The sequence below is a fragment of the Myxocyprinus asiaticus genome, chromosome 15 (assembly GCF_019703515.2).
Source record: "Myxocyprinus asiaticus isolate MX2 ecotype Aquarium Trade chromosome 15, UBuf_Myxa_2, whole genome shotgun sequence".
Lineage (NCBI taxonomy): Eukaryota > Metazoa > Chordata > Actinopteri > Cypriniformes > Catostomidae > Myxocyprinus > Myxocyprinus asiaticus.
The window spans coordinates 20,546,480-20,572,772 of NC_059358.1; the positions used below are offsets into that span (position 1 = coordinate 20,546,480).

Genomic DNA, 26,293 nt, shown 5'->3' on the forward strand with positions numbered 1-26,293 from the left:
TTCTGACCCGGAAGTACACCAAGCACGCTCACGCATGTGGCGTGCGTTCCCGTGCCTTGAACCAGAGAGTATCAAATATCAGCCAGTAATGGTATGTATTCGACATTTTTTTATTGTTTTTATGGAAATATATGATATAATAAATGGACAATTTATTTGGATATATAAACAGTGTAGTACTCTTTTATCTGTATCGGCTAGGTCACGTACCCTCGATCATGACAAAGTGCTGTATCACATTGAATTTAACGTAAACGAGCTTATGGACTCTCTTCACATTTGGAACGCTGCAGGAAACTATTGTGGGGTAGAGACCACAACAAATATGATTTCTGCGTTCCCATTTGCTCCAGCAGCTAAAGAAAAAAAAAATCTACTCATACTCCTACATTTTCACGACTTCCACGAGAACAAAATAAATAAAAAATAGAGAGATGCATTACGACAGTCAGAAGAGAGAAAGATGCCAACTTTTATGTAAGCAGTTGTATAAAAAATAAATAAAAATCCCATCGCAGCAGTGGTGACTGTTTCTGTTATTATTATTATTATTATTATTATTATTAAGGTTAGGGTAATATAACACTAATGTTAAAAAGTTACACAACATTTTTAATTATAATATATATATATATATATTATAGGGTTTCCGCGGGTCCATAAGTCTTACATTTACTTTTTTAAATTTAAGGCCACAAAAAGTCTTACATTTCGTTTGCTGAGATCTTAAATTTTGGGGTGTGAATAGAGGTGACGCTTAAAACAACAGAATGTGGGTGACTCAAAATCGTCTCTCTCGTGCATCCGTCATTTAGCAGCTGACGCTTGACTTTAGTGTGAGCGCGCGCAGGGAAGCGCATTTTTACTGAACTTACGATGATACACGTGTATAAACCTTCAGAAATGCAAATGCCGTTATTTTGCGTCTCTGTAAGCGAGAGATGCGCTAACACTATCGCTCCTGTTTATAGTCGACAAAGCAGTCAACGGCTGTGTCTCGTTTGGAAGGATGCGTCCTTTGGAGGCTGCAGTATACCAAGTGTCCTCCTTTAAACAAGGAGGACGAACGGAACGGGACATGGTTGCTATGACAGCACGCCACTCTTTAACAAGCGCGAGCGCTTTGAGTGAGAACGGAACAAAGTCCCTTTGGAAGGGAATGTATGAGGTACATTTTAGGAGAGTTATAAAGACGTAAAGAGAAAAGACAATAGATTTTACAGGTGTACTTTTAGTCTAATACTTTATTTTAATCATATTTTAATATAATTATACATATTATATACCCTGCACCCCTCTACTGAGGTACTTCAACTTGGGAATTAACATTATTTGTGTTTGAACATCATATTTAAGGGCAAATTGTCCCTTTTTTTAAAGAAAACATTTTAATTAATTAACTTTTAATTTTCTTTATTTATCACACATTTGCACATATACAGTGAAATTCTTCTTTTTCACATATCCCAGCTAAGCTGGGGTCAGAGTGTAGGGTCAGCCATGATATGGCACCCCTGGAGCAGATAGGGTCAAGGGCCTTGCTCAAGGGCCCAACAGTGGCATCTTGGCAGTGCTGGGGCTTGAACCCCCGACCTTCTGATCAGTAACCCAGAGCCTTAACCACTGAGCTACCACTGCCCCTAAACATTTCTGTTGAAGCAAAGAATTGTGGGTTGTGAGTGCCCTCGAAGGATACACCTCATGCATCATCCGAATTCCTGTGAAAGAAGGTCACATTCGAAGGCTGCATTTGAAGTGTCCTACTCACTTTTCTGAAACGAGACAGCCTCGATGACGTATTTGGCCGACAAATCCTTCCAAATGAACACAGTGAAAGTGACAATTTGCAAGCGCGCAGGGTTGGAGCGGTCTTGACGCCTTTCAAATCGTGGCGCTTCCTTATTTTACATCACCTTTGACAAGAATTGTAAAGCTAACAGAACTACTCAGCTTCAGTTACACCTGTTATATCTCTCATCCCCATCTCTCTAGATCTGACATATACAGGTATTTTCTCTGCCATCTGAATCAGTCAATTAAAACAAATTGTAATTATATACAAAACAATAATAATATAATTATATACAATTATAATATTAATAATATACGTACTATGAAAATATATTATCTATATTTAATATTTAGTATACAGTCTGTTTTCAAAATACATCATAACTAATTATGCAGCACAGTTCTCTTTCATTATTTAATCTGTTAACATTTTCAATACATCTTGTCAACTTTAAACAGCCATTTTTAAGGTAACTGATGAGTTTTGACTTTTACTTGAGATATTTCACACAAAAATTGAAATTGTCATCACTTATTTATCTTCATGCTGTTGCAAACCTGTATTTCAGTGGATATCAAAAGGAGATATTAGGGAGTTTGTCACCATTCACTTACATTGAATGAAAAACAAGATGCGGTGACAGTGAATGGTGACTGAGACTAAACATTTAGCTTAACATCTCCTTTTTTGTTCCATGGCAGAGAAAAATTCATAGAGACTCAAGGGTGACCAGTGGTAACAAAATTTCATTTAATAAATTTCATTTTTAAATGAACTGCCCTTTAACTACCTGTTAAAGTATTTGGTAAAGTTATCTGAATAGACCTTATTCACAGCAGTGCCATATTACATTTTTGACGAGAATGACAATGAGGCTGTGAGGGATGCACGTACAGTCTCTTCAATGGGCTGTACTGCAGTTTAAAGTGTTTTTGGATCATTCTGCAGACAAAACATAGGAAAAAACTCTTTTCAAGAACACTCAGTAGACAAAAAAACTCCAGACAACATGAGTTGTGGAAAATCAGATTAGATATTGGAGCCATATTTATACCGTGCATGCCACTGAAGAGACTGCAAGTCTATCCCTCACAACTACATTTCCATTCCCATTAAAAATCAAACATGGCGCTACTGTGAATGATCCTCTTGTTTTAAAAAATGTCAGCGCATGCGCAGTAAGTTTTGGCAGAAAGCCCGCTGACTGTTGTGTTAGATTTGACAGATTAGATGATTAAACGAAAGTATGACACAAAACCATCATAAATACAAACAAATTCTTAGCGATACAATTACTATAATAAAATGAGTTAATAACAAGCATGTAATCATGTTCGCTATAAATTTTTGCTGCAAAGTTGTGAGTTGAAATGATCTCAGTCCAGTCAGCTCTGTTGATGGCTTGAAGCCACAGCAGTCAACTAGAGCCCTCGGAATAATTTTTCAACATCGTAAACCGATAAAAGTTTACTTTTTATACATGGTTTTTGCCACCACTTCTGTGTTTGACATAAGCGGTGACATTGCCAAAGCATTGGTCTATTGCGTCACGTCTTGCTGGAAAGCAAGTGACTAAAGAGAATATAGGCTACATACTTTGTTACATGCATTCTTAATAAATTAATTTAGTTTTAGTGTTGTATTAACTTATTGAAAAAAAAAAAAAGAAAGAAAACATATAAATGCACAATAAAATATAAAAAACATATCCAGAGACATCCAAGTAGTCTCAGTGGTTTTGTATTTACCAGCAAATTAATTATTTAATGTGTTTTTTTTATTATTATTGCAAAAGTGGTCTTAAAGTTTTCTTTTATTTGGCCTTAAAAAGTCTTAAGTCTTAAATTCCATTCCTTCGAACCTGCAGAAAACCTGATATATACATACATAAATACAGTGCTGTGAAAAAGTATTTGTGCCTTCCTGATTCTATTTTGTGTATTTTTCACACTAAATGGTTTTAGATCTTCAAACAAGATATAACATAAAACAAAGGCAACACGAGTAAACACAAAATACAGTTTTAAAATATATATATACACTACCGGTCAAAAGTTTTGAAACACTTATTCTTTATTATAATTTTTTTTTCTTCACATTTTAGAATAATAGTAAAGTCATTAAAACTATGGAATAACATAAATGGAACTATGGGAATTATGTTGTGACTAAACAGAATCCAAAATAAATCAAAACTGTGTTATATTTTAGCATCTTCAAAGTAGTCACCCTTTGCCTAGAATTTGCAGACATGTACTCTTGACATTTTCTCAACAACATTTATTGGCTGCTTTTCTTTATTATTTGGTCCAAGTCATCAATTTCAAAAACGTTTTTTTTATTTTTTATTTATTATTATTCAATTTTAGTTTTATAATGAAATAAATTAATGTGGTGGCACAATTATATTTTTGTCTAAACTAATTTCAAACATTTAAGCATACGCCTTCAGATCAAAAGATTTTTAAGATCATGAGAAACATTTCAGTCAAGTGTTTCAAAACTTTTGACCGGTAGTGTGTGTGTGTGTGTGTATGTATATGTGTATGTATATGTGTATATATATATATATATATATATATATATATATATATATATATATATATATATATATATATTATTTATTTATTTTTTTAATTTTTTAATAATTATTATTGAAGCAAAAAAATAAAAATAATAATCAAACACCTATATCACCCATGTGAAAATCTATCTGCGCCCTTAAACTTAATAGCTGGTTGTACCACCTTTAGCAGAAATAACTGCAACCAAACGATTCCGATAACTGGAGATCAGTCTTTCACAATGCTGTGGTGGAATTTTGGCCCACTCTTCTTTGCAGAACTGCTTTACTTTAGCCACATTAGAGGGTATTCGAGCATGAACTGCCCGTTTAAGGCCCTGTCACAGCATCTCAATCGGGTTCAAGTCAGGACTTTGGGCTAGGCCGCTCCAAAACTTTAATTTAGCTTCTTTTGAGCCATTTAGAGGTGGACTTACTCCTATGTTTTGGATCATTGTCTTGCTGCATAATTCAGTTGCGGTTGAGCAACTCAGGGACTGATTAGTGGAAGTTCTCCTTTAGGATTTTCTGGTAGAGAGTAGAATTCATGTTTCCCTAAATTGCTGCATGTCGGCCTGGCCCTGAAGCAGCAAAGCATCCCCACACCATCACACTACCACCACCACGCTTTACCGTAGGTATGATTTTCTTTTTATGGATTTCCGTGTTTGATTTATGCCAGATGTAATGGGACCCCCTGTCTTCCAAACATTTCCACTTTTGACTCATCAGTCCACAGAACATTCTCCCAAAAGGTTTGAGGATCATCAAGGTATGTTTTGGCAAATTTCAGACGAGCCTTGATGTTCTGCTGAGGTAGCAGTGGTTTTTGCCTCTCCACTCTTCCATGGATGGCATTTTTGGCCAGGGACTTTCTGATAGTGGAGTCACAAACAGTGACCCTTTATTGATATGAGAGAGGCCTACTGTTCCTTGGATGTTGTCCTTGGCTTTTTTGTGACTTCCTGGATAAGTCGCTGTGCTCATGGAGAAATTTTGGAAGGTCGGCCACTTCTGGGAAGGTTCACTACTGTACCTGAGCCCTTTTCCACCGACATGGTGCGGGTTCCTGGGCCGGTGCAAATTCTCGAACTGTTCCGCGCATTTCCATAGCAGAAAAGGCCGTTCCGGGGCCAAAAACGCAGGAATCAATTATGTCAGGGGACGGAGGGTGGGATAATGTTTTGTCACCATGGTTAAGTTTTCCCACACAACAACTGTAGCTACCATCTGCAGCAAGGAGTACTTTGCTCTATAACAACAATAAAAAAACCACACAAAATTATTAGACATCAAAAGTGTTCAGATAACACGACAAAACAAGTGCTCTACGTGCGATATGGTATTTACGAAGATCCGAGATAAACTAGAGAGATCGCAAAAGAAAAAAATGAAAATACAGCATGAAATGCACGCCGCTTTCAGTCGGACAATTTACCAAATCATAAACTAATTGAAAAATACTGAAGGGAGTACAGGGACCATAAGAAGGACATAAGCAAAAGTGACTGTGGACAGCCTGCTAACTAACCGAGGCATTGAATGTAGCCGGTAACGCTCGTGATGAACAGTGAATTGCCGGTGTCCTCTGCAGCTAATCTCAGTAAGTTGTTACATTTGCCAACTTTGTTAGCTTTTCTTGCACTGTTGTCATCTTATTTTGTGCATCATTTTGTTCTGTAAGGGGATTTTTGACCAGCTACTCACTGGAAGATCGCAGTGATCTCTTTAGTAAAACGGTGGGATTCTCAATCAGTAATATTACATGCTATTGCAAAAATCCAAATACAACCATCTGTTACACCAATGTTAATAATGATTCCACTGTAACAGTTTACAGAACTTAGCAAGTTAAGCCATAGTTCATACAATATAATGTAATTACCTATCGTCGTTAGCATAGATGTCGTCTCTGACAATCTTGCTGAACATTGTAATAACAATGGATGGTTGTATTTGGATTGCATTCATCCGTATGTTTAAATATGACCTCAAAAACAAGAGGAAAAGCTGTATACAAACACACTGTGACGCGCCATGTTTGTTTATGTTTGAGGTAGTCATTTGAAACTAGCACATAGACAGTAACCCGTTACGTCACCATTTGGCTCTCAGGTCAGTGGAAAAGCACGGCTGGTTTATGATAGGCTCCAGATTGCCCCAGCCATGAATCAGTGGAGCACAGGCTCTGCACGAGAACCATCGCAGTTTTGGTGCAAAAGGGCTAACTGTGGTTCTTTGGAATCCCAGAGCCTTTGAAATAGATTAGTAACGTTCCCAGATTGATGTATTTCAGTCACCTTTTTCCTCATCATTTCTGGAATTTCTTTCGACCTTGGTATAGTGTGCTACTGGGTGAGCCCTTTAGCCAACTTCATGCTGCTGAAAAAGGTCTATTTAGGTGTTGATTTGATTGAACAGGGCTGGCAGTAATCATGCCTGGGTGTGTTTAGTCCAGCTGAACCCCATTATGAATGCAGTTTCATAGATGTGGGGATTTAGTAGCTATTACTTATACTTTTTCACACAGGTCCAGTTGGTATTAGATAACTTTTTGCTTCAATAAATAACATTATCATTTAAAAACTGTATTTTGTGTTTAGTCCGATTGCCTTTGTTTTATGTTAGATTTTTTAAACCATTTAGTATGAGATATACACAAAAACAGAAGAAATCAGGATGGGGGCAAATACTTTTCCACAGCACTGTGTACACACACACACACACACACACACACACACATACATACATATTTAATTTGCTAGAGTTATGCTGATAAATAAGGCAGAAACGTGTCTGTGAAATGGGTCCATTGTTTTAATCACATCTAAAAGACTCAAAAATTGTAACTTGGTTTAGTTATTCAGTTTCTGTTAGAAATAATTAGAAAAAACAGTGAAACTGTGAACCTGCCATTTCCCATCTTGTGATGTTTATTGTTTACTCCACATGGTGTAAAAGAGCTGTTTACTTGGATAACCTTTATACTCAATGTTTAGGCCTAAAATTGAATCTTTATAAGGCAAACTATTAAAACTAAACGATTTTTTGTTGTCACCTCACAGGATTTTAAGTTCTTTTTCACTGTTCTCTCTTTCTCCTCTTCAAGACTGAAAGAACATCGAGGAATCACCCATTTTAAAGCCCTGATTTTAGTACACCTAATACTGAAGGTCTCGAATACAGTATAAATACAACAGATATTTAAAAAGTAAGATTTAATTTGGAGTCAACATTTGTGGGTGTACAAGTATGTCAGGGCTTATGTTTAACCTGATTTGTGATCCCAGTCAAGGAGGCAAATCGAGTAAATCCAAAGGAAATGGCAAACACGAACGTTTTCTTGGAAGGAGACGTTTTCTGGAACAAAAGGGTTTTTTAAAAGACAAACAAAACAAAAAGCGAAATGAAAAGAACAGTAAGAGAAAGAGAAAAAAGCAGAGGCACACGCAGATCAATGGAGGGGATCCATCGAAACCAGGTGCTATTTTTCCTCAGTTTACCACCACTGTGCCTGATAGGATGAATGAGCCTTCCTGTTCCACACAGACACTTTTCCAGAAACCCTCATCTTCAGTTTCATCCACTGCCTGCACTTCTCAGGGAAAACAAACGCACAGGGTGGCGCCCCGCACTGTTGGACCTTTAAAATACTTAGCAATGGACTGTGAGATGGTGGGAACAGGACTGAAGGGGAGCATCAGTGAGCTTGCCCGCTGTAGTATTGTCTCCTACAACGGTGATGTCATTTATGATAAATTCATCAAACCCATCAACCTTGTCACGGATTTCCGTACACGCTGGAGTGGTGTCAGGAAGCAGGATCTACGCAATGCCACACCCTTCAGTCAGGCACAGAAAGAGGTATGAAAGATAGCGTTTGTACTTAAATTATGTTTATTCATAGGCCAGATAATTTTATCAACGGTGAATTACAGTGCATTCGAGGTTAAAAGTTAAAAATATGTTAAAGGGTTAGTTCACCTATAAATATCAGTTACTCACCATTTTGTTGTTCCAAACGTGCTTGACTTTCTCTGTTCTGTGTAACACAAAAGGACATGTTTGGCAGAATGTTAGCCACAGTCACCATTGTATGCAAAATAGATGCAATAATTATTTTTATTTTTTTGTAAATGATGACAGAAATTTAAATGTTTGCATGAACTATGCCTTTAAATAGTAGTGATCCCCTGATTTAACCTTTGCAAGTGCCATGCTCTTCCAGTTTGACTGCAGGGACACTAAAGCCCACTAATGACTTTGTATTAAGAGTTTAGGTGGACAGGCTTTGGTTTTTCTGGATTTGCTGATTCTCACATCTGCTGAATCAAAATCCTAGATTCATTAGATCACAGAATCTAATATAATAATAATAATAAACATTTAAAGTAACTGTACCATTGATTCATGGAAATGTGTCAAAATCTTGTCTTTCTGTATATTTTTTTTTTTTTTAAACTAGTCACACTATCGTGTGTGTTCAAAATAAATTGTTTTCCTTATTTAAGTTTTGACATTTTAATGGTCTAGTGAATTTTGTTGTGTATCTAAGCACCATTATACACTTTGCACACAGATTGTGAAGATAATGACAGGAAAAGTGATTGTGGGCCATGCCATCCAAAATGACTTCAAGGCCTTAAAATATTTCCATCCTGCCTGCCAAACACGAGATACCTCACGGATTCCACTGCTAAACCATAAAGCTGGACTGCCTGTGCACGAAGTTGCGTCTTTGAAGAGGCTCACCAAGGCTCTCTTCAACAAGGACATACAAGTGGGTATACATACATTTGCCTATGACTGAGTCATCTGAATATTTTTTAGAGTTTAGTTCTCAAACATACAGTAGACGAGGTAAAGCTGGAGTTCAAAACTAGTTTTTGGATTCTAGGATTAAGATTATAAAGGAATACTTCACAAAAAATAAATCTCTTTATTTACCATCATGGTTCTCGTACCTGATGTTTGTTCACTATATGCGGTATAAGCAGTAAAGTGCTGTATACATGAGTTAATTAATGATTTGACTTGAGAGTGAATCACTTAAATTTCAGTCTATTCATCAAACTAAATGATGCCTTCAGGAGACTTGGACCAACTTTTATGACACTTCTGGGTGTTTTTTAAGCTTTAAAGTGAGAAACTATCAGCTGGTATTGTATGGAAATAAGCAATTAAATTACATCATTCTTTAAAATATATCCTTATGACATGAGTTTGAGGGGAAAAAATGACAATTTAAATTTTTGGGTGTACTATTCCTTTAAGAAAGAGAGGGGACAAGTGTAAGTTTCAGAGTCTATGATGAAGGCTATTTTTATAACAGTAAAAATAACAACATGGCTTTCAATTTTTTCCACTGAAAACTCTTCCAATATTTTCAGACAGGGAAGGGAGGCCACTCATCAGTGGAAGATGCCAAAGCCACCATGGAACTGTACAAAGTAGTGGAGGAAGAATGGGAGCAAACACTGGCTTCTCAGCCTGTCTGCTAGAAACAAGCAATGGATCATGTAGCTTTGAATCAAAGAACAGTATGAAACAGGATAATTTTCATATGCATCCCCAGTCCTATTATTTTTCTATCATTAGTACACTATATGGCCAAAAGTTTGTGGACACCATATGTGCTTGATGAACATTTGATTTCAAAACCTTAGGCATCAGTTTCCCCCTTTGCTGTAATAACAGCTTCCACTCTTTTTGGAAGGCTTTCCACTATACTCTCATTCAGACACAAGGCTATCAGTGAGGTCAGGAACTGAAGTTGGTCGATTGGGCCTGACTTACAGTTGCTGTTCCAGTTCACACCAAAAGTGATCATTGGGGTTCAGGTCTGGGCTTTGTGCAGGCCAGTCAATTTCTTCCACGCCAGACACAGTAAACCATTTCTTTATGGACCTCACTTTGTTCACAGGGGCATTGTCATGCTGGAACAGAAAAGGGCTATCCCCAAACAGCTGCCACAAATTTGGAAGCACACAATGCCCAAGCCATTACATAAAGAAACATTAAGATTTTTCTTTACTGGATTTAATGGAGTAACCAAATTCATTAATTAGAAGGGGGTGTCCACAAACTTTTGGCCATATAGTGTATTTTCAGAAACAAGATTTGAAGCTCTCCACTATCTTTTTGTAACACTTGAACCTCTCAGCTGCAGTGGTTGGGTTTCAAATCCACTATGGGGTTCTTCAGTTCCTATACAACAAAAGTGATGATATTTTAACTCATTTTATTGATTCTTTTTTATCAACTTTTTGTCACTTTGAGACAGTAGTTAATTTGCTAAAAACATTGGAAAATTTGCCAGCTGTTCTCATGGATCACTTGAGTTCTGTTCAGAATGTCTTCAATAAGTGCAGAGGGGGAAAAAAGCTCTCCGCCCATCTTTATTTCTCATGTCTGATGAAGAAAACAAGTCAGCATTTCTCTTCTATTGTGAATTCAACACCACCACATGAACTATAGTTCCTTCTGTATTTAACTCTAAAACAGCAGCGCCTCAACTGCTATCCCTAAGATTAGTCAAATCTCTTTTCCCTCCAAACCCACTCAAAAATCAGTCAGTCTGTGTTTAGAAATCTGGTTGCACCACATTGGTAATGTTTGGGAAATAGACAAATTTTCCTTGCCCACCAGTTTCCCAGGAGTTAAACAAGCTTGTTTTAGACTAAGATTAATCTGTGAGTAGTGAACCAGAAAGGTTCGATCTGAATGGTGGAACACAATCCAGATCTTACATTAGAGTCTTACCTCTGAGCATCTTTTCCGTTGAGATTTTAGGGTACGTTTACATGACAACGATGTACTAAAAAGGAAAGGTTTTTCCTTTGCGTCTTTGAAAAGTTTTGCATACAGACGACAACGTTGTCAAAATGATCCCCGTTCACACGGATCTGTGAAAACGACTAAAAACGCTTTATTATGCATGCCAGGCCAGTAGTTGGCGATGTCACTTTGAAAGAAACACTACGTGCCTGCGCACATAAGCATTCTTTCACAGAGCGGTGAATACAAACAATGAAATGATCGCTGGTCGTAGTAGTGATGAAGTAAATCTACACTTTGCTGGAGAAGCGTCAATAAACTCAAAATCTTGAGCAGCACAAACACAGTCCTGTTGTCCGCCATTGTAATTTTGAATGTCTCGCGCATTGTTCTGAAGTTCTCGCGCGCATGCCTATAGACTGAACATGTAATATGCGTGCGCATGACGTCATCGTTTTCACAAATTCGCGTTTTTGTATGTTTACACGGAGACGATAAGGGCATCGTTTACAAAAACTTGCACTTTGAAACCCGTTTTCAAAAGTTTGCGTTTTCAGGCCCCAAAATGGCATTGTCATGTAAACGAGCAGCCAAAACGCATAAAAAGTTTTCCATATTTAGTTGAAAACGTTGTTTGGTTATAATCAATTAGATTTTACCTCTTCTAAAGATGTGAACACATGACCTGCAGGGGTCCACAATTCTTACGATCACTATGCCATATTAAAATTACGTTTAGATAGGACATCGCATTAAAATAAATCTGATTTCGAACAGATTTTAATGCTGTTTTACCATGTTCTCAACAGACTGATCGCACAGTGAAAACAGTAGGTTGACTTTTTTTTTTTTTTTGCTGAAATTGGTCTGTGCTTACTGAAATGCAAAACAGTGTTCCCTGTGGCCAAAGCGGGTGTAATGTCCACAGGGGGGCACTAGAAGCAAGTACAGGCTGTTATACAGTGAAGAGAAATGCATATTTTATAAACTATCCCTAATCCTAACCAGCAGTGGAGTACAAATGTAATGTTAGAGGGAAAATGCAACCTTCGAATTGTGTTCACTGATTATCCGAACATGATTACTTCTTGTTTTCTGCATGGGATCTGAACCCGGGTCTACCATGCTGCTTCCGGTCGCACCACAGGGGAAGGTAACACACTGGAGCCGATGCAGAAATGTGTGATAGGAGATGGTGCTTGTCAGACAAAGTCAGAATAATGTTGGCCGATCCTAGGGTACCTGAACTCTCGGAAACAACATGCTGACTTTCCCTGTGATCATGTTGTTTTATATATATATATATATATATATATATATATATATATACATCATGATTATTTTGGATAAATAATTTACCAATCTCTTACCTCTCTGATTTGCCTATTTCTAAAATTAACATTGAATGAATACATTTAATATAACTTTTTCATTCTTTGCAATGTTATGCATGATAAACCTTCAGTGTGTTATTGCTGGAGTATCTAGTGTTGCTGACGTAGCAGGACTATGCCAGAACAGAAAAGACTGACCATAACTTGTCGTTTAATGAAATCCAACAGATTTTGGCTGAAAAAGTTTGGGATGAAATCAGGGTTAATGCTGTAGAGAGACGACAGTCAGTGTGACATCATATTTTCCCAGTTGTGGCTTGGATATGGATGGTAGTAATGTCTGTAAAATAGATCATGTTTTTATATCCTCAGTGGTTGGCAGGCAGAGGTAGTCTTGTGGTAAAGAAAGAGGTACCCTTGCTCATTACCAGAGGATTATCATAATGCAAGAACCAATATATAATGTACTGTAACTTTATGTAACCTTTAGTCTGGTGTTGACACACATAATGAAGAGAGCGCTCTAGATGTTATCTGTGTCTGAAGACAAATTCACTTTGTCTCCTACATCTAATTAAGGCTCATAGGTTGATTTAGCATGGCCAGATGTTTGTGATCACCCTATAAATTTTGGCCTTTTTTCTTTTTTTAAATAAAAAGATCAGTACTTTTACTGTTTCATTTGTTAAATTCTGTGTGTTATTCAGCACAGTTGCAGGCCTACAGTATATAGATGATTAATGCAAGGAAGGTGTCAGATACAGCAGACTTATAAATGCTTATCTTTAAACAATGATTTCAGGATTTTCTAGAAAAAATGTTATGTTGTGTTGGCCATTTATCAAAATGTGTGGGTTGTATGTGTATTACAAAGTGATAGCCCTCTAAATAAACTTGGATGAGATCTGTTTCCGCTTAGACTCAAAGATTAAAGACCTACAGCATAGTTGTAGGATTTGTGAGGCATGGTCTCTTGACTGCTGTGTTGGTTTGTTAAATTCCTCTAGTACCTGACAGTGTCAAAGAGTATGTGACTTACAAAGCCATATTCATCCGCCTCTCTCCATGTTCCCTCCGAGACAGTAATAACCCTCTGTCTCCATGTTGGATTGCTGCTGTTTCACCAGGAGGCTAGACTCTGGTCAGTTATGTCCAACTGCGGTCAACTTCACAAACATGACTCACAAATGGCTCTGATTCAAATTTACAGATGTGAATCAGCAATGACTCATATCTAGCCATTGCAAACTGGTAATTTCTCTGAGCTGTTGTCTCATCATTACTGTGGTATCTGGTCATTAGAGGTTACCAATATTTACACAAATTACTCTTTGTTGGGAGAGCAGCACAGCTGTGCTTCCAATAATGATAAGTGTAAGTATAGGTCTGTACCATGCAGAAGTAATAGGGTTCAATAGCTTACATCTAGACTTGAGTATGTTAATTATCTAACATGAGATGCTTGCAGAACTGATGTTTACATAACCATTTAGCCTAATTCTCATTTAACAAATGGTTTATTGCTGTAATATAAATGAATTGAAGCATTCATTGTGGCATTCACCCTTGGACTCTTGCTTAATACAAAATGTATCCTTCCTTCAAACATAAACCAGAGATTAAGTGAGAGGTAGCCTATATTTCCTTAAGAACTGTATGCATGTTGTAAAACGATTCCCAAACATTTCACAGTGACAGGAGGGGTTGATGTTTACCCTTTCACAGTGTAAGACCATCCCAGTCATATTTGTATAGGTCGTTTTAAGTATAAAAACAAAACCTGCACGTCGTGCCTAATTTTCTCTTGGCAAAGGCAGAATCCTTATACGGAACATTGAGAAAACGCGTAGATGGACGCAATTCGCGTTCGGTGTGTGAACGACCCCTAAACATTTCAAGTGTGAATGTCATTTTAATAAAAAGTGGATGTGGCATCACTCACTTTATTCGTCTCTCTGTGTTCTAATTTTGGTAATTTGAACTTTTTCTCCGTCCCGTCCCACTTTGTTCATTGCGCCAAGGGCCAAATAGGAAAATGTACCCTGTTGGTTGAAGAGAGTGGGTTGATCAAAGATCATTCTGCCGCGTTTATTCCTCCACTCTGTCATCCTCCCTCTCTCTTCTCTGGACGGAGCACACAGCATCCATCATCTACATCTGAGCCGGACTTAGACAAGATCTCACAGAGACTTTTCAACAGAAATATCACCTGAATATTCGGAATGGGGTAGGCTATGTGGCTTTAAATTGATACAGCAATTCGACAATAATGATTCCGTATCAGTAAATGCTACTTTTCAGACTTGTATTTTTGGTTTCAAATTTTAGATTCACTAATTAAATGGTATTTGCCACTTTTGAAATATGAATGTCGAATAAAAGGTGATATGCTGCGAAAAAACAAACAAACAAACAAACTACGTTTTCGTTAAATTTGATCACGGTGCAGCACACACAGAGGCAATGAAGGACATTAGGCTACTGTGTGCCGAATATTCATATGGCATCCTCTCTTTGGATTGGCCATTAATCTGTTACAGCCGAATGCTCAATGTTATGCTTTGTTCATTTGCATGCCAAGATTATACGGAACAGTATTAATTTAAAATGTGGTAATATTTGTTCGTTGATGAAGGACATCTTATAATAGTCCCCGATTGTTTTTGTCAGAATTCATTTTAGAATGTGTTTGAAAGCTTGTCAGTGTTGGACAGTGCTTACTCTTCACAGACTGAGCCTTCTGTCAAAGAGAAGCCACCTGTTTCTGACATAAAGTGTCATGTATTATAAAGCTTGTTCCTATAATGAAATACAGAGTGCAAGTAAGCTAAATGGATTTGCTGCAGCAATAGCAAAATTAATAAAAATAACTAATAATGGATGCACTGAGCAGGCTAGATACATTTTCAAGGATATCGTTTATATCCTTTTCTATTTTATAAAGTTCTATTACCTTGTTACATGGGTTTTTTTTTTGACAGTTCTTTTCTGCTCCCCATGGCTCAGTATCTAGCCTGCTCAGTGCATCCACGTGAGAGCTAACAAACTCATTGACTGTTTATACACAGGCACTAATTGCAATTTAAAAGCCACCGGTGTGGGAAAGTAAACTTTAATTGCCATTTAAACCTGTGTGTGTCACCTTGTGTGTCTGTAACAAGGCCAAACATTCAAGGGTATGTAAACTTTTGATCAGGGCCATTTGGGTGATTTCTGTTATCATTATGATTTAAAAAGGAGCCAAACAACTATGTGATAATAAATGGCTTCATATGATCACTATCCTTAAATAAAAGATGTTGCATGATCTGTCATATTTTCAAAATCAATGCCAAAATTTCACAATTTCTGCCAGGGTATGCAAACTTTTGAGCACAACTGTATGTGTGTGTGTGTGTGTGTGTATGTATATATATATATATATTATACACAGTACTGTGCAAAAGTCTTAGGCACATAAGATGCTTCACAAAAGCATTTGTCTTAAGGTGGTTATTTATATTTTCAGCTTTAGTGTGTCAATAGGAAATATACATTTTATACTCCCAAACATTTCTTTTGCAAATAGAATAGAATAGAATAGGAGAACAGGGAGCCCTGCAACAGATGGCATGGTCACCACAGAGCCCCCCACTGCATATTGAATCAGTCTGGGATTACAAGAAGAGACAGAAGCAATTGAGACAGCCGAAATAGATAGAAGAACTGTGGCAAATTCTCCAAGAAGAACATCCTATCTACCGACAACCAAGAAAAACTGTGTCCAGGTGTACCTAGGAGAATTGGTGCTGTTTTGAAGGCAAAGGTGGTCGCACCAAATATTGATTTAGCTTTTTTATGTTTACTCGATTTTGTATGACGTTAATTGATAAATGTAAACCATTTATGGCATTATTTTTGAACACATCCTCACTATGCAAAATTTTTCCCAAGTGCCTAAAACTTTTGCATAGTACTGTATATATTTGTCTTTATATTTTGGTTTTGCTTTTTTAAACATGCAGAGTAATTTTGTGCATAGCAAAGTTACTGGACAAAAATGATAAATTGCACGAGGAGGTTTGTTAACTGAAGATATATAATTGACACATAACTGAGTGTTGGAAAGGTCTATTCATATTAGAGCAAATAAATCAAGTGGGTTAAGTCCTTCAGGTTTTTCCCCTATTAAAGCCAGAATATAACTAACATGCTATATAAAAATGGCTCTGAGTAGTTGGCTTTGTGATGTTTGTCTGGGTTTGGACTGGAGCCAGTATTTTAATTGCCTAAAGTGTTAGTTGTCAATGTTAATTGTCCGTTGATGATAGTCTGCTGTTTGAAATGCCCAGTTTAGCCCCAGATTACAGTGACTTTGTACATCTTAAAGGGATAATTCACCCAAAAATTTAAATTCTTTCATTTACTCACCCTCATGGCATGACTTACTTTCTTCTGCTGAACACAAATGAAGATTTTAAGAAGAATATTTTAGCTCTGTAAGTCCTCACAATGCAAGTGTATGATTACTAAAATTTTCAACCACTTTTTAAAAATGTAACCACTGGAGTCTTATGAACCGCGTTTACACCTGGTATTAAGATGCATCTTGGGTAATCCGATCACATGTGGCCAGGCGAGACATATTGCTGTTTACACTTGGTCACTAAATGCATCTCCTGTGACCATTTGTCTTTGGATTTCAAGGGGAGGGTCTTCGTTTCATGATGACATACATCAGTCAAGATGTCTGCATCATAATAAACCACAAAAAAATAATAAAAGACAAAAACAAAATAAAAAATGTGTGAATAAAACCAGTGTGCTGTTTCTCCCAGATGCATCTGAAATTTAATCTAAGCACAAACACAGAAAATCACTGTTATTTTAGTGAAGTACCTCTATTAAAGGAGCTTCAGATGTTTGTGCTTCTCATTTGTGTCTCTGCATGTTGATATCAGACAAGATCCATGTTCTTGCACTTGTGTATATATATCCACTTTTTAAATTCAGATCGGACCCCCCCCCCATCAACCCACGCATCTTATCATGTGGCTTGTTGAGCACATTACCGCAGAGATATAGCACATGTGGAGGCTTCACACCATCCACCGCAGCATCCACGCACAACTCACCACCCGCCCCATCGAGAGCGAACCACATTATAGCGATCACAAGGAGGTTACCCTGTATGACTCTTCCATCCCTAGCAACCGGGCCAATTTGGTTGCTTAGGAGACCTGGCTGGAGTCACTCAGCACACCCTGGGATTCGAACTAGCAAACTCCAGGTTTTGTAGCCAGCATCTTAATCACTGAGCTACCCAGGCCCCTGGTTAAATGCATTTTTGACCACATTCGTATGTGGTTTTTGTGATCCAATCACAAAATGTTTAGACCCTGTTTAGACCTGTATTAAGCGCTGAACACGTGTGATCGAATCACCAAAAAGGCATCTTAATAAATGGGGTCATGGATGAATTTTATGCTGCCCTTTTGTGCTTTTTGGAGCTTCAAATGTCTGGTCACCATTCACTTGCATTGTCTGGACCTGCAGAGCTAGAATATTCTACTAAAAATCTTCATTTGCATTTAGCAGAAAAAAGAAAAGCATACACATCTGGGATGGCATGATGGTGAGTAAATGATGAGAGAATTTTCATTTTTGGGTGACCTCTCTCTTTAGTACTGTACCCAAGGCTTTGTAGGCACAAAATTAGAGATGGTTGGGCAAGTGGGGAGGTGTCTGCCACACCTGCTGGATGATTTTGCTTTGTGGAACAAACTAAGCAGAAATCCAGGTGCCAAATCTAGCATGAGAGAAAGAGACATGAGTCATGAGTACCTGTTTGGTCTACATCTGCAGTTATTCCAGTGCTTATGTGAGGCTATTTTATTGAGACATTGAATGTTAGTGTCTGCAGTGTGTTTCCAGCTATACAATTCCAACACTTTATTGGCTGTAGAATTCCACCTTGGTCACTGAGCACAATGGCCACTATAGACATGATTCATCACAGTGGCTCAGCAAATAGGCAGGGCTGCCAACTCTTGTGTTATCCCCTGCTGCTTTTCTTTAAACCCCAGCCTAATACGCTGTTAACAAATACATAAGTTTAAGCCATTTTTACCCTCACTTCATCACTATGAAAATGGAATATCAAAGTTTTTATTAATCTAATAGGTGTCTTTGTGTATAGAAACTCAAGTGTATACTCAAATCTCTCACATGAGGCCCTGCAGGACAGATCTGACCTAATTTTACTGTGCAGCGGTCATGACAAGTCCTAATCACTCTGATGTGAAGAGGAAAGGGGAAAATAAGAGACACAATGGTCTCTGTATGTGCACGTTTTGCCTCCGACATTTATTACATGTGATTAAGGTAATGTCTGAGTAGATTGTGTGTATGTGCACATTGCACAGCTGTCTCTGTGTAAAGATTCAGTCATTGAAAACCCCACATTGATTAACCACTCTGAATTTTGAGGGGGGCTTATTGATGGTAGTTATAGCCCTGCGTTTGACCAAATATAAAGACTACATCTTATACAGCTTGAAAAACAGTAATACAGTAAACTTAAAACAGGTCAATATTATTATTAAGGTTTTATTTAATGCTGGTACAGTTTACTCAGTGAAGCTCAGTCCACCATTCAGATCCATTTTCTTCAGTTTCAGAGCTCATAGAGAATGACTGCATGCCTGAAAAGTCAGTCTACACCACAAATGAGCACGATCTACCACAGCCTACTTGGCTAATGAAACCTCAGACATCTGCAGCCTGGGAACTACTGAATTGCTCTCTCTCTCTCTACATGTGTTCTGGTCGATCTGTGTTTCCTGGGGTTGAATTGGTTGCCCATGGTAATGGACAAAATCACATTGAGGATGCATCTGAAAGCTAAGGCAGCTGCCTTGATGCCTCAATGTCAATCAGTAACTTCACTGGCATCGAATTGCATACGAATGCACAAAGTAAGGACGCTGGTTTCAGATTTGAACACCATAACGTCATATCTAATGATCAAAAAGTACTTCTAGTGATCTTTAGACCCAAGCAAACATTTAGAAACTACAATGCTTATTTCTTGCTAGAAATTGAGTCATAATATGAAAAAATTAAATAAAATAAAATAAAAGCTGGATATTCATAAACAAATTACTGCTTTCACTCCACTGCTGTCACTCTTCACTCCATCAAATGCCAGGTTTATTCTTTCAGCTAACCAAACCACATACACAGGATTTTGGAATATCTTAGGCAGTAAAGGCTGGGATCTATGCTGCCTTCAAAAACTGACCAGATGAAGGCATCTCTGTAGACAGGATGTGATGCAAATATTTGATTCAGACATGCCTTGATACCTTCTTATCTTCGTATACAACCTCCAAAGGCAGCAATTTTCAATTTTCGTATGCAGCCCGAGTCATGCAAGGTTAGGAAGGGAGTTTAACGGTGGGTGTGGCATTGAGAGAGCAATTGTAGTGTCCATGGCAAGCTGACAGACCAATACATGGAAAAACAGAGGAAAAAAAGAAAAAAGACAGCAAAAGGAAAATGCTAAACAGAGCTTCATTCCACTGAGAGAGAGGAAGAGAGAGAGAGAGAAAGAGTGGGAAAGCTGTGTCTGCTTTCTTGTCTGAGACTGCAAGAAAAACATCTGTCCATAAAGATCCACTATGGGTGTGATATGGGAAATAAAAATACAAATCTGCAGCATAGAATTGTGAACATAAGGGACGTTCACAGCTTCACACATATATCAACTTGTGATGACATAGTGACTGCAGATCAACAAGTTTCAATGAGAGTTAGCGATTTCCGGCAACAAAAGCTTGACAAAAGCCATTGGCGATGTAACAAAGTTGAGCAGAGTTTAAAGAAAATGAGAAGCACTGACTACCATAAAGAGTGCAAACATTGATCCATTGCCTGATACTGATACTGATGGCGGTCAAAAGGGAATAACTACTAGCAATCAACAGCGATTTAATAGTTGTGTGCGTATACACCTTCATACAGCCTGCACAGTCACTGGTGTGATGTCAGTAAATTGCCTGCCTCCCTCCTCATCACCCTTTCTATTCAGACCGTTGTGACCTAAATTATGAAAGCCTGGACTCTCTCCTCAGCTGTTTGTAAAGGTGAAGTTATTCTGTATTGCAGACAGCAGGCGTCCATGGAGATGCCTGCCTAAGCACTCCTGAGGTTGCTGGGCCCTGTCTTCCATGTTTGCCCTTAATCTGGCTTCCTTTACTCTTGGTCTATGGCAATGTGGTTGAGGGGTTTGGTAATGTACTCAAGGGCAGCAGGATACAGCAGAGACCCAGATCAAAGATCTCTACACACATACTTGCATTCACTAATAAACAGTGATGCAGCTAGACTGTATGAAGTGTATAGCAGTGTATGGTTTTGAATAAACAGGTTGAAAACGACAGCTTAATTGTAAGTTCAACAGTGCAAATTTTGTGCACCATTCCCAGGGTTTAGGTTCCTAGTGTTTCCTTTCTGGAAAGCTTTCTGAAACTGCCAAAAATATTGAGCTTTTCTCCTTAACCAAAACCGTAGATTATAGTCTAAAAGCACTTTTAGAGGATGTATCTGAATGTGCACACACCCCTTCTTCTCCATGGCAGTAGTCTTTAACAACCATCATTCTATACAACTACTGTTCAACCAATTCATGCCAGTTTCCATTCATCTCTCTCTCTCCTTTCCTCCCAGCCGTGTACCGTTCCATGTTCCCATTTCTCTGCATCTCTGAAAATGCACTGCAGCATCAGAACTTCCTGACCTTGTGTGTCTGAGGCTTTTGTGCCCTGAATTCAGCTTTTCCTGGGCTTTGTAGTTCCTGTCTTGTATGCTTAAACTTTTGAGTTTGTTTCGGTGGTTCGTAACAGCTCACCTTGGTGAACTTTCAGGAAAGCTTTGTATTGGCTGCTAAACAACTTCTTACTGCCATGGTGTCGGTAAGTGTGACCTGGAGCTCATATACTTTTGGAATAAAGTACAGATTTTGCTGTTTCGGAAGGAAATTGGTACTTTAATTCTCAAAGTTGCATTCAACTGATCACAAAGTATAGTCAGGACATTACTGATGTAAAAAAAACAGCACCATCACTATTTGAAAAAAGTAATTTTTGATCAAATCTAGACAGGCCCCCATTTCCAGCAGTCATCACTCCAACACCTTATCCTTGAGTAATCATGCTAAATTGCTAATTTGGTACTAGAAAATTACTTGCCATTATATCAAACACAGTTGAAAGCTATTTGGTTCATTAAATTAAGCTTAACATTGTCTTTGTGTTTGTTTTTGAGTTGCCACAGTATGCAATAGACTGGCATGTCTTAAGGTCAATATTAGGACACAAATGGCAAAAAAGAAACAGCTTTCCTAGAAACTCATCAGTCAATCATTGTTTTGAGGAATGAAGGCTATACAATGCTTGAAACTGCCAAAAAACTGAAGATTTCATACAAAGGTGTACACTACAGTCTTCAAAGACAAAGGACAACTGGCTCTAACAAGGACAGAAAGAGATGTAGAATGCCAAATGTACAACTAAACAAGAGGATAAGTACATCAGAGTCTCTAGTTTGAGAAATAGATGCCTCACATGTCCCCAGCTGAAAGCTTCAGTGAATTCTACAACAGTAAAGAGAAGACTCAGGGGTGTAGGCCTTATGGGATATAATTGCAAAGAAAAAGCCACTTTTGAAACAGAAAAACAAAAAGAAAAGGTTAGAGTGGGCAAAGAAACACAGACATTGGACAACAGATAATTGGAAAAGAGTGCTATGGATCTTAACCCCACTGAGATTTTGTGGGATCAGCTAGACTGTAAGGTGCGTGAGAAGTGCCCAACAAGACAGCCACATCTATGGGAAGTGCTACAGGAAGTGTGGGGTGAACCTGAGTATCTGGACAAACTGACAGCAAGAATGCCAAGGATCTGCAAAGCTGTCATTGCTGCACGTGGAGGATTTGAAGTAGATTAAGAAGTTCTGAATTTTTTTTTTTTTTAAATTTCAAATTGTAATAGTCATTTTTCATGTTATTAATGTCCTCAGCTGAATACCACTTTGGTGAATAAAAGTACCAATTTCTTTCCATAAGAGCAAAATCTGTACATTATTCCAAAACTTTGGCCGCCAGTGTATATCTGTATGATCATTCACGTAGACACATTTCCAAGAATGTGTAATGCAATTTTTTTTATTAGTCTACAAATGGAATCAAATCTATACAAATACTCTTAAGTGCCCATTCACCCATGTGCCATCTGTAGCCGAAAACCATTCACACATCTGCCCAAAGTAAGATATGCCTATCACCAGGGTTGGGGAGTAACGATATACATGTAACGGGATTACGTATTTAAAATACAAAATATAAGTAACTGTATTCCACTACAGTTACAATTTAAATCATTGGTAATAAGAATACAGTTACATTCAAAAAGTATTTTGATTACTGAAGAGATTACTTTGCATTTTATTGTCAATTGTGTCATTTAATATTTAGTCCTTTCAGATGGAAAACATTTATACATATAAATGATGCGATCCAAAGTGCATTTGAACAGCAGTGAAACACTTTCTTATGATGTGTTACATTCATACGAGCAGACAGAGAAGTAAGTTTGAAGTAAGTTTGGAGCAGAAGAAATAGAAATAAACCTTGTGTAAATTGTCAGCTTTATGCTATTTCTAACCATTTTACATGTATATGTTACCAGGCACGATCATATTTTTTATCAAGAAAATTCACGTTGGATAATAATTTCTTTTTTTCTAGTAAGACCTTTGATATTAGGGCAAAAATCGTATTCTTGATAATAATTTTTGTATTGTTTTCCTGTAAAAAGATCTAAAAATCCTTAAAACAAGATCAGTTTGATTTATCTTGTTTTTGAAACAACACTGCGTAAGATATTTAGGTTTTTTTAGAGAATGTATTTTTAACATGTTTATTTTGTCTTACTGTACTGGCAGAATTTTTATAGTCAAAACAAGTGAAAAAATTTACCAGTGCTGAAGAAGTAATCCAAAGTATTTAGAATACGTTACTGACCTTGAGTATTCTAACAGAATACGTTACAAATTACATTTTACAGCATGTATTTCTGTAATCTGTAGTGGAATACACTTCAAAAGTAACCCTCCCAACCCTGCCTATCACCATGCTTTTGCCTGTAATATGACCTTTATCACTCTTTTAAACACCCATCTTTGCAGCAGTGTCATTATGAATTACAATAACAGTGTAATCAGTGCATATTATGGCCGTGTATAGCATGTTAGCATACAGGTGCATCTCAATAAATTAGAATGTCATGGAAAAGTTCATTTATTTCAGTAATTCAACTCAAATTGTGAAACTCATGTATTAAATAAATTCAATGCACACAGATTGAAGTAGTTTAAGTTTTGTTTCTTTTAATTGTGATGATTTTGGCTCACATTTAACAAAAACCCACCAATTCACTATCTCAAAAAATTAGAATATGGTGACATGCCAATCAGCTAATCAACTCAAAACACCTGCAAAGGTTTCCTGAGCCTTCAAAATGGTCTCTCAGTTTGGTTCACTAGGCTACACAATCATGGGGAAGACTGCTGATCTGACAGTTGTCCAGAAGACAATCATTGACACCCTTCACAAGGAGGGTAAGCCACAAACATTCATTGCCAAAGAAGCTGGCTGTTCACAGAGTGCTGTATCCAAGCATGTTAACAGAAAGTTGAGTGGAAGGAAAAAGTGTGGAAGAAAAAGATGCACAACCAACCGAGAGAACCGCAGCCTTATGAGGATTGTCAAGCAAAATCGATTCAAGAATTTGGGTGAACTTCACAAGGAATGGACTGAGGCTGGGGTCAAGGCATCAAGAGCCACCACACACAGACGTGTCAAGGAATTTGGCTACAGTTGTTGTATTCCTCTTGTTAAGCCACTCCTGAACCACAGACAACATCAGAGGCGTCTTACCTGGGCTAAAGTCCTCTTTTCAGATGAGAGCAAGTTTTGTATTTCATTTGGAAACCAAGGTCCTAGAGTCTGGAGGAAGGGTGGAGAAGCTCATAGCCCAAGTTGCTTGAAGTCCAGTGTTAAGTTTCCACAGTCTGTGATGATTTGGGGTGCAATGTCATCTGCTGGTGTTGGTCCATTGTGTTTTTTGAAAACCAAAGTCACTGCACCCGTTTACCAAGAAATTTTGGAGCACTTCATGCTTCCTTCTGCTGACCAGCTTTTTAAAGATGCTGATTTCATTTTCCAGCAGGATTTGGCACCTGCCCACACTGCCAAAAGCACCAAAAGTTGGTTAAATGACCATGGTGTTGGTGTGCTTGACTGGCCAGCAAACTCACCAGACCTGAACCCCACAGAGAATCTATGGGGTATTGTCAAGAGGAAAATGAGAAACAAGAGACCAAAAAAAATGCAGATGAGCTGAAGGCCACTGTCAAAGAAACCTGGGCTTCCATACCACCTCAGCAGTGCCACAAACTGATCACCTCCATGCCACGCTGAATTGAGGCAGTAATTAAAGCAAAAGGAGCCCCTACCAAGTATTGAGTACATATACAGTAAATGAACATACTTTCCAGAAGGCCAACAATTCACTAAAAATGTTTTTTTTTATTGGTCTTATGATGTATTCTAATTTGTTGAGATAGTGAATTGGTGGGTTTTTGTTAAATGTGAGCCAAAATCATCACAATTAAAAGAACCAAAGACTTAAACTACTTCAGTCTGTGTGCACTGAATATATTTAATACACGAGTTTCACAATTTGAGTTGAATTACTGAAATAAATGAACTTTTCCACGACATTCTAATTTATTGAGATGCACCTGTATTAGTGTTATGAGTTCAAAAGGTAAACAATACAAATTACACATTATCTACTGTATATATAAATTACTTTAAATCATCATCAAGTAGTTAAAACAGCTTCTTTTACTTATCTTGCGTGAATTCTACTAATAAAACAAGGCATGAAGTCATTGATAACAGATTTTAACGTCATATTAGTTGATATTTTACATGTAGTCTTGTGCGTCCTCATATTTAAATATACCTCTAAACCCATCCATCCATCCATCTGGAATTTCTGAATTTGGTATTGCAATCTTCCTGTCCACATACCCAAAGCAGTAGTAAACAGATTCATTATTCAGCAGACCAAAATGCCTGTTCCATTGCATATCCATGTCTCTCTGTTGATTAAAACTAAAATAGCATCTGTAAATTTCCATTCCATCAGCCTGAGCTCTGTTGGGCCTCATGTATTCAGATAGAAGACAAAGGCAGGCCTAACACAGTCGTAAAAACCTAACTCAAGCCCCCACATTCCAAGTCGTAAATTATACTGATAAAAATCGTGCCAAAATCAAACAAAGGGAGTCCAAAACAGACTACAAATCCCATGAAGCCTTGCTCACTAAAGGATCGAACTCTCAACTCCAATTGGATGAGGCACACAACAGAACGTCCCTCAAACATGACATCATCAGTAGTTGAAATACCTCTGAAATGCTTCCGGGATTTGCTTCCAGTAACTTTGTTTGCAGTGTGTAGACGCAGCTCATCGCTGCTCTCAGGTGCAACCTCGTGGCACAAGGAAGTAACGTCCGACTTGAAACTGTGGCCATACAATCTCCATCTCGCTGGACGAGTTGAGATTACTCTGTGTTCAACCGAACACTCTAACGGATCCGAAGGAGACCGCCGAGCAATCCGCATCTTCATCCGTTTGCCTACAGAAGTGAAGAGATTAAAGATTTCTCTTCCATCTTCAAACAAGTCGACATTTCTGAGTTTTCCGCCAGCCCACC

The 26,293-nt window shown here is 37.8% G+C and overlaps 2 protein-coding genes across 10 annotated transcripts in view; both read left to right on the plus strand.

Moving 5' to 3' along the window:
- Positions 1-6: 6 nt before the first annotated feature.
- Positions 7-13,137, plus strand: LOC127452579 (interferon-stimulated 20 kDa exonuclease-like 2). 8 transcript variants are annotated; one of them, XM_051718146.1, is made up of 5 exons: positions 7-91; positions 7,465-7,566; positions 7,646-8,219; positions 8,935-9,135; positions 9,746-13,137. In XM_051718146.1, exons 3-5 carry the CDS (start codon positions 7,878-7,880, stop codon positions 9,854-9,856), a joined length of 654 nt encoding a protein of 217 aa, XP_051574106.1. In that variant the 5' UTR covers positions 7-91; positions 7,465-7,566; positions 7,646-7,877; the 3' UTR covers positions 9,857-13,137. The 8 variants fall into 8 exon arrangements, with proteins under 8 accessions (XP_051574106.1, XP_051574102.1, XP_051574108.1 ...); XM_051718145.1 differs by having other exon boundaries at positions 13-91; positions 7,421-7,566; XM_051718149.1 differs by having other exon boundaries at positions 45-91; positions 7,465-7,528.
- A 375-nt stretch (positions 13,138-13,512) lies between these two features.
- The window catches only part of LOC127452572 (brevican core protein-like), a 30,729-nt gene continuing 17,948 nt past the window's right edge, over positions 13,513-26,293 (plus strand). For both annotated transcript variants that reach the window (XM_051718130.1, XM_051718131.1), the window contains exon 1: positions 13,513-14,693. In XM_051718130.1, the coding sequence (XP_051574090.1) occupies positions 14,689-14,693 (5 nt within the window). In that variant the 5' untranslated portion in view covers positions 13,513-14,688. The remainder of the gene's footprint in view (positions 14,694-26,293) is intronic.

Excerpts from the sequence above, each read along its gene's own strand:
- LOC127452579 (XM_051718142.1), top strand. The coding sequence starts at position 7,608 with ATGTCAGGGCTTATGTTTAACCTGATTTGTGATCCCAGTCAAGGAGGC. Across the intron at positions 8,220-8,934 it reads TCAGTCAGGCACAGAAAGAG|ATTGTGAAGATAATGACAGG; the intron begins GTATGAAAGATA and ends CTTTGCACACAG. Across the intron at positions 9,136-9,745 it reads TCTTCAACAAGGACATACAA|ACAGGGAAGGGAGGCCACTC; the intron begins GTGGGTATACAT and ends CAATATTTTCAG.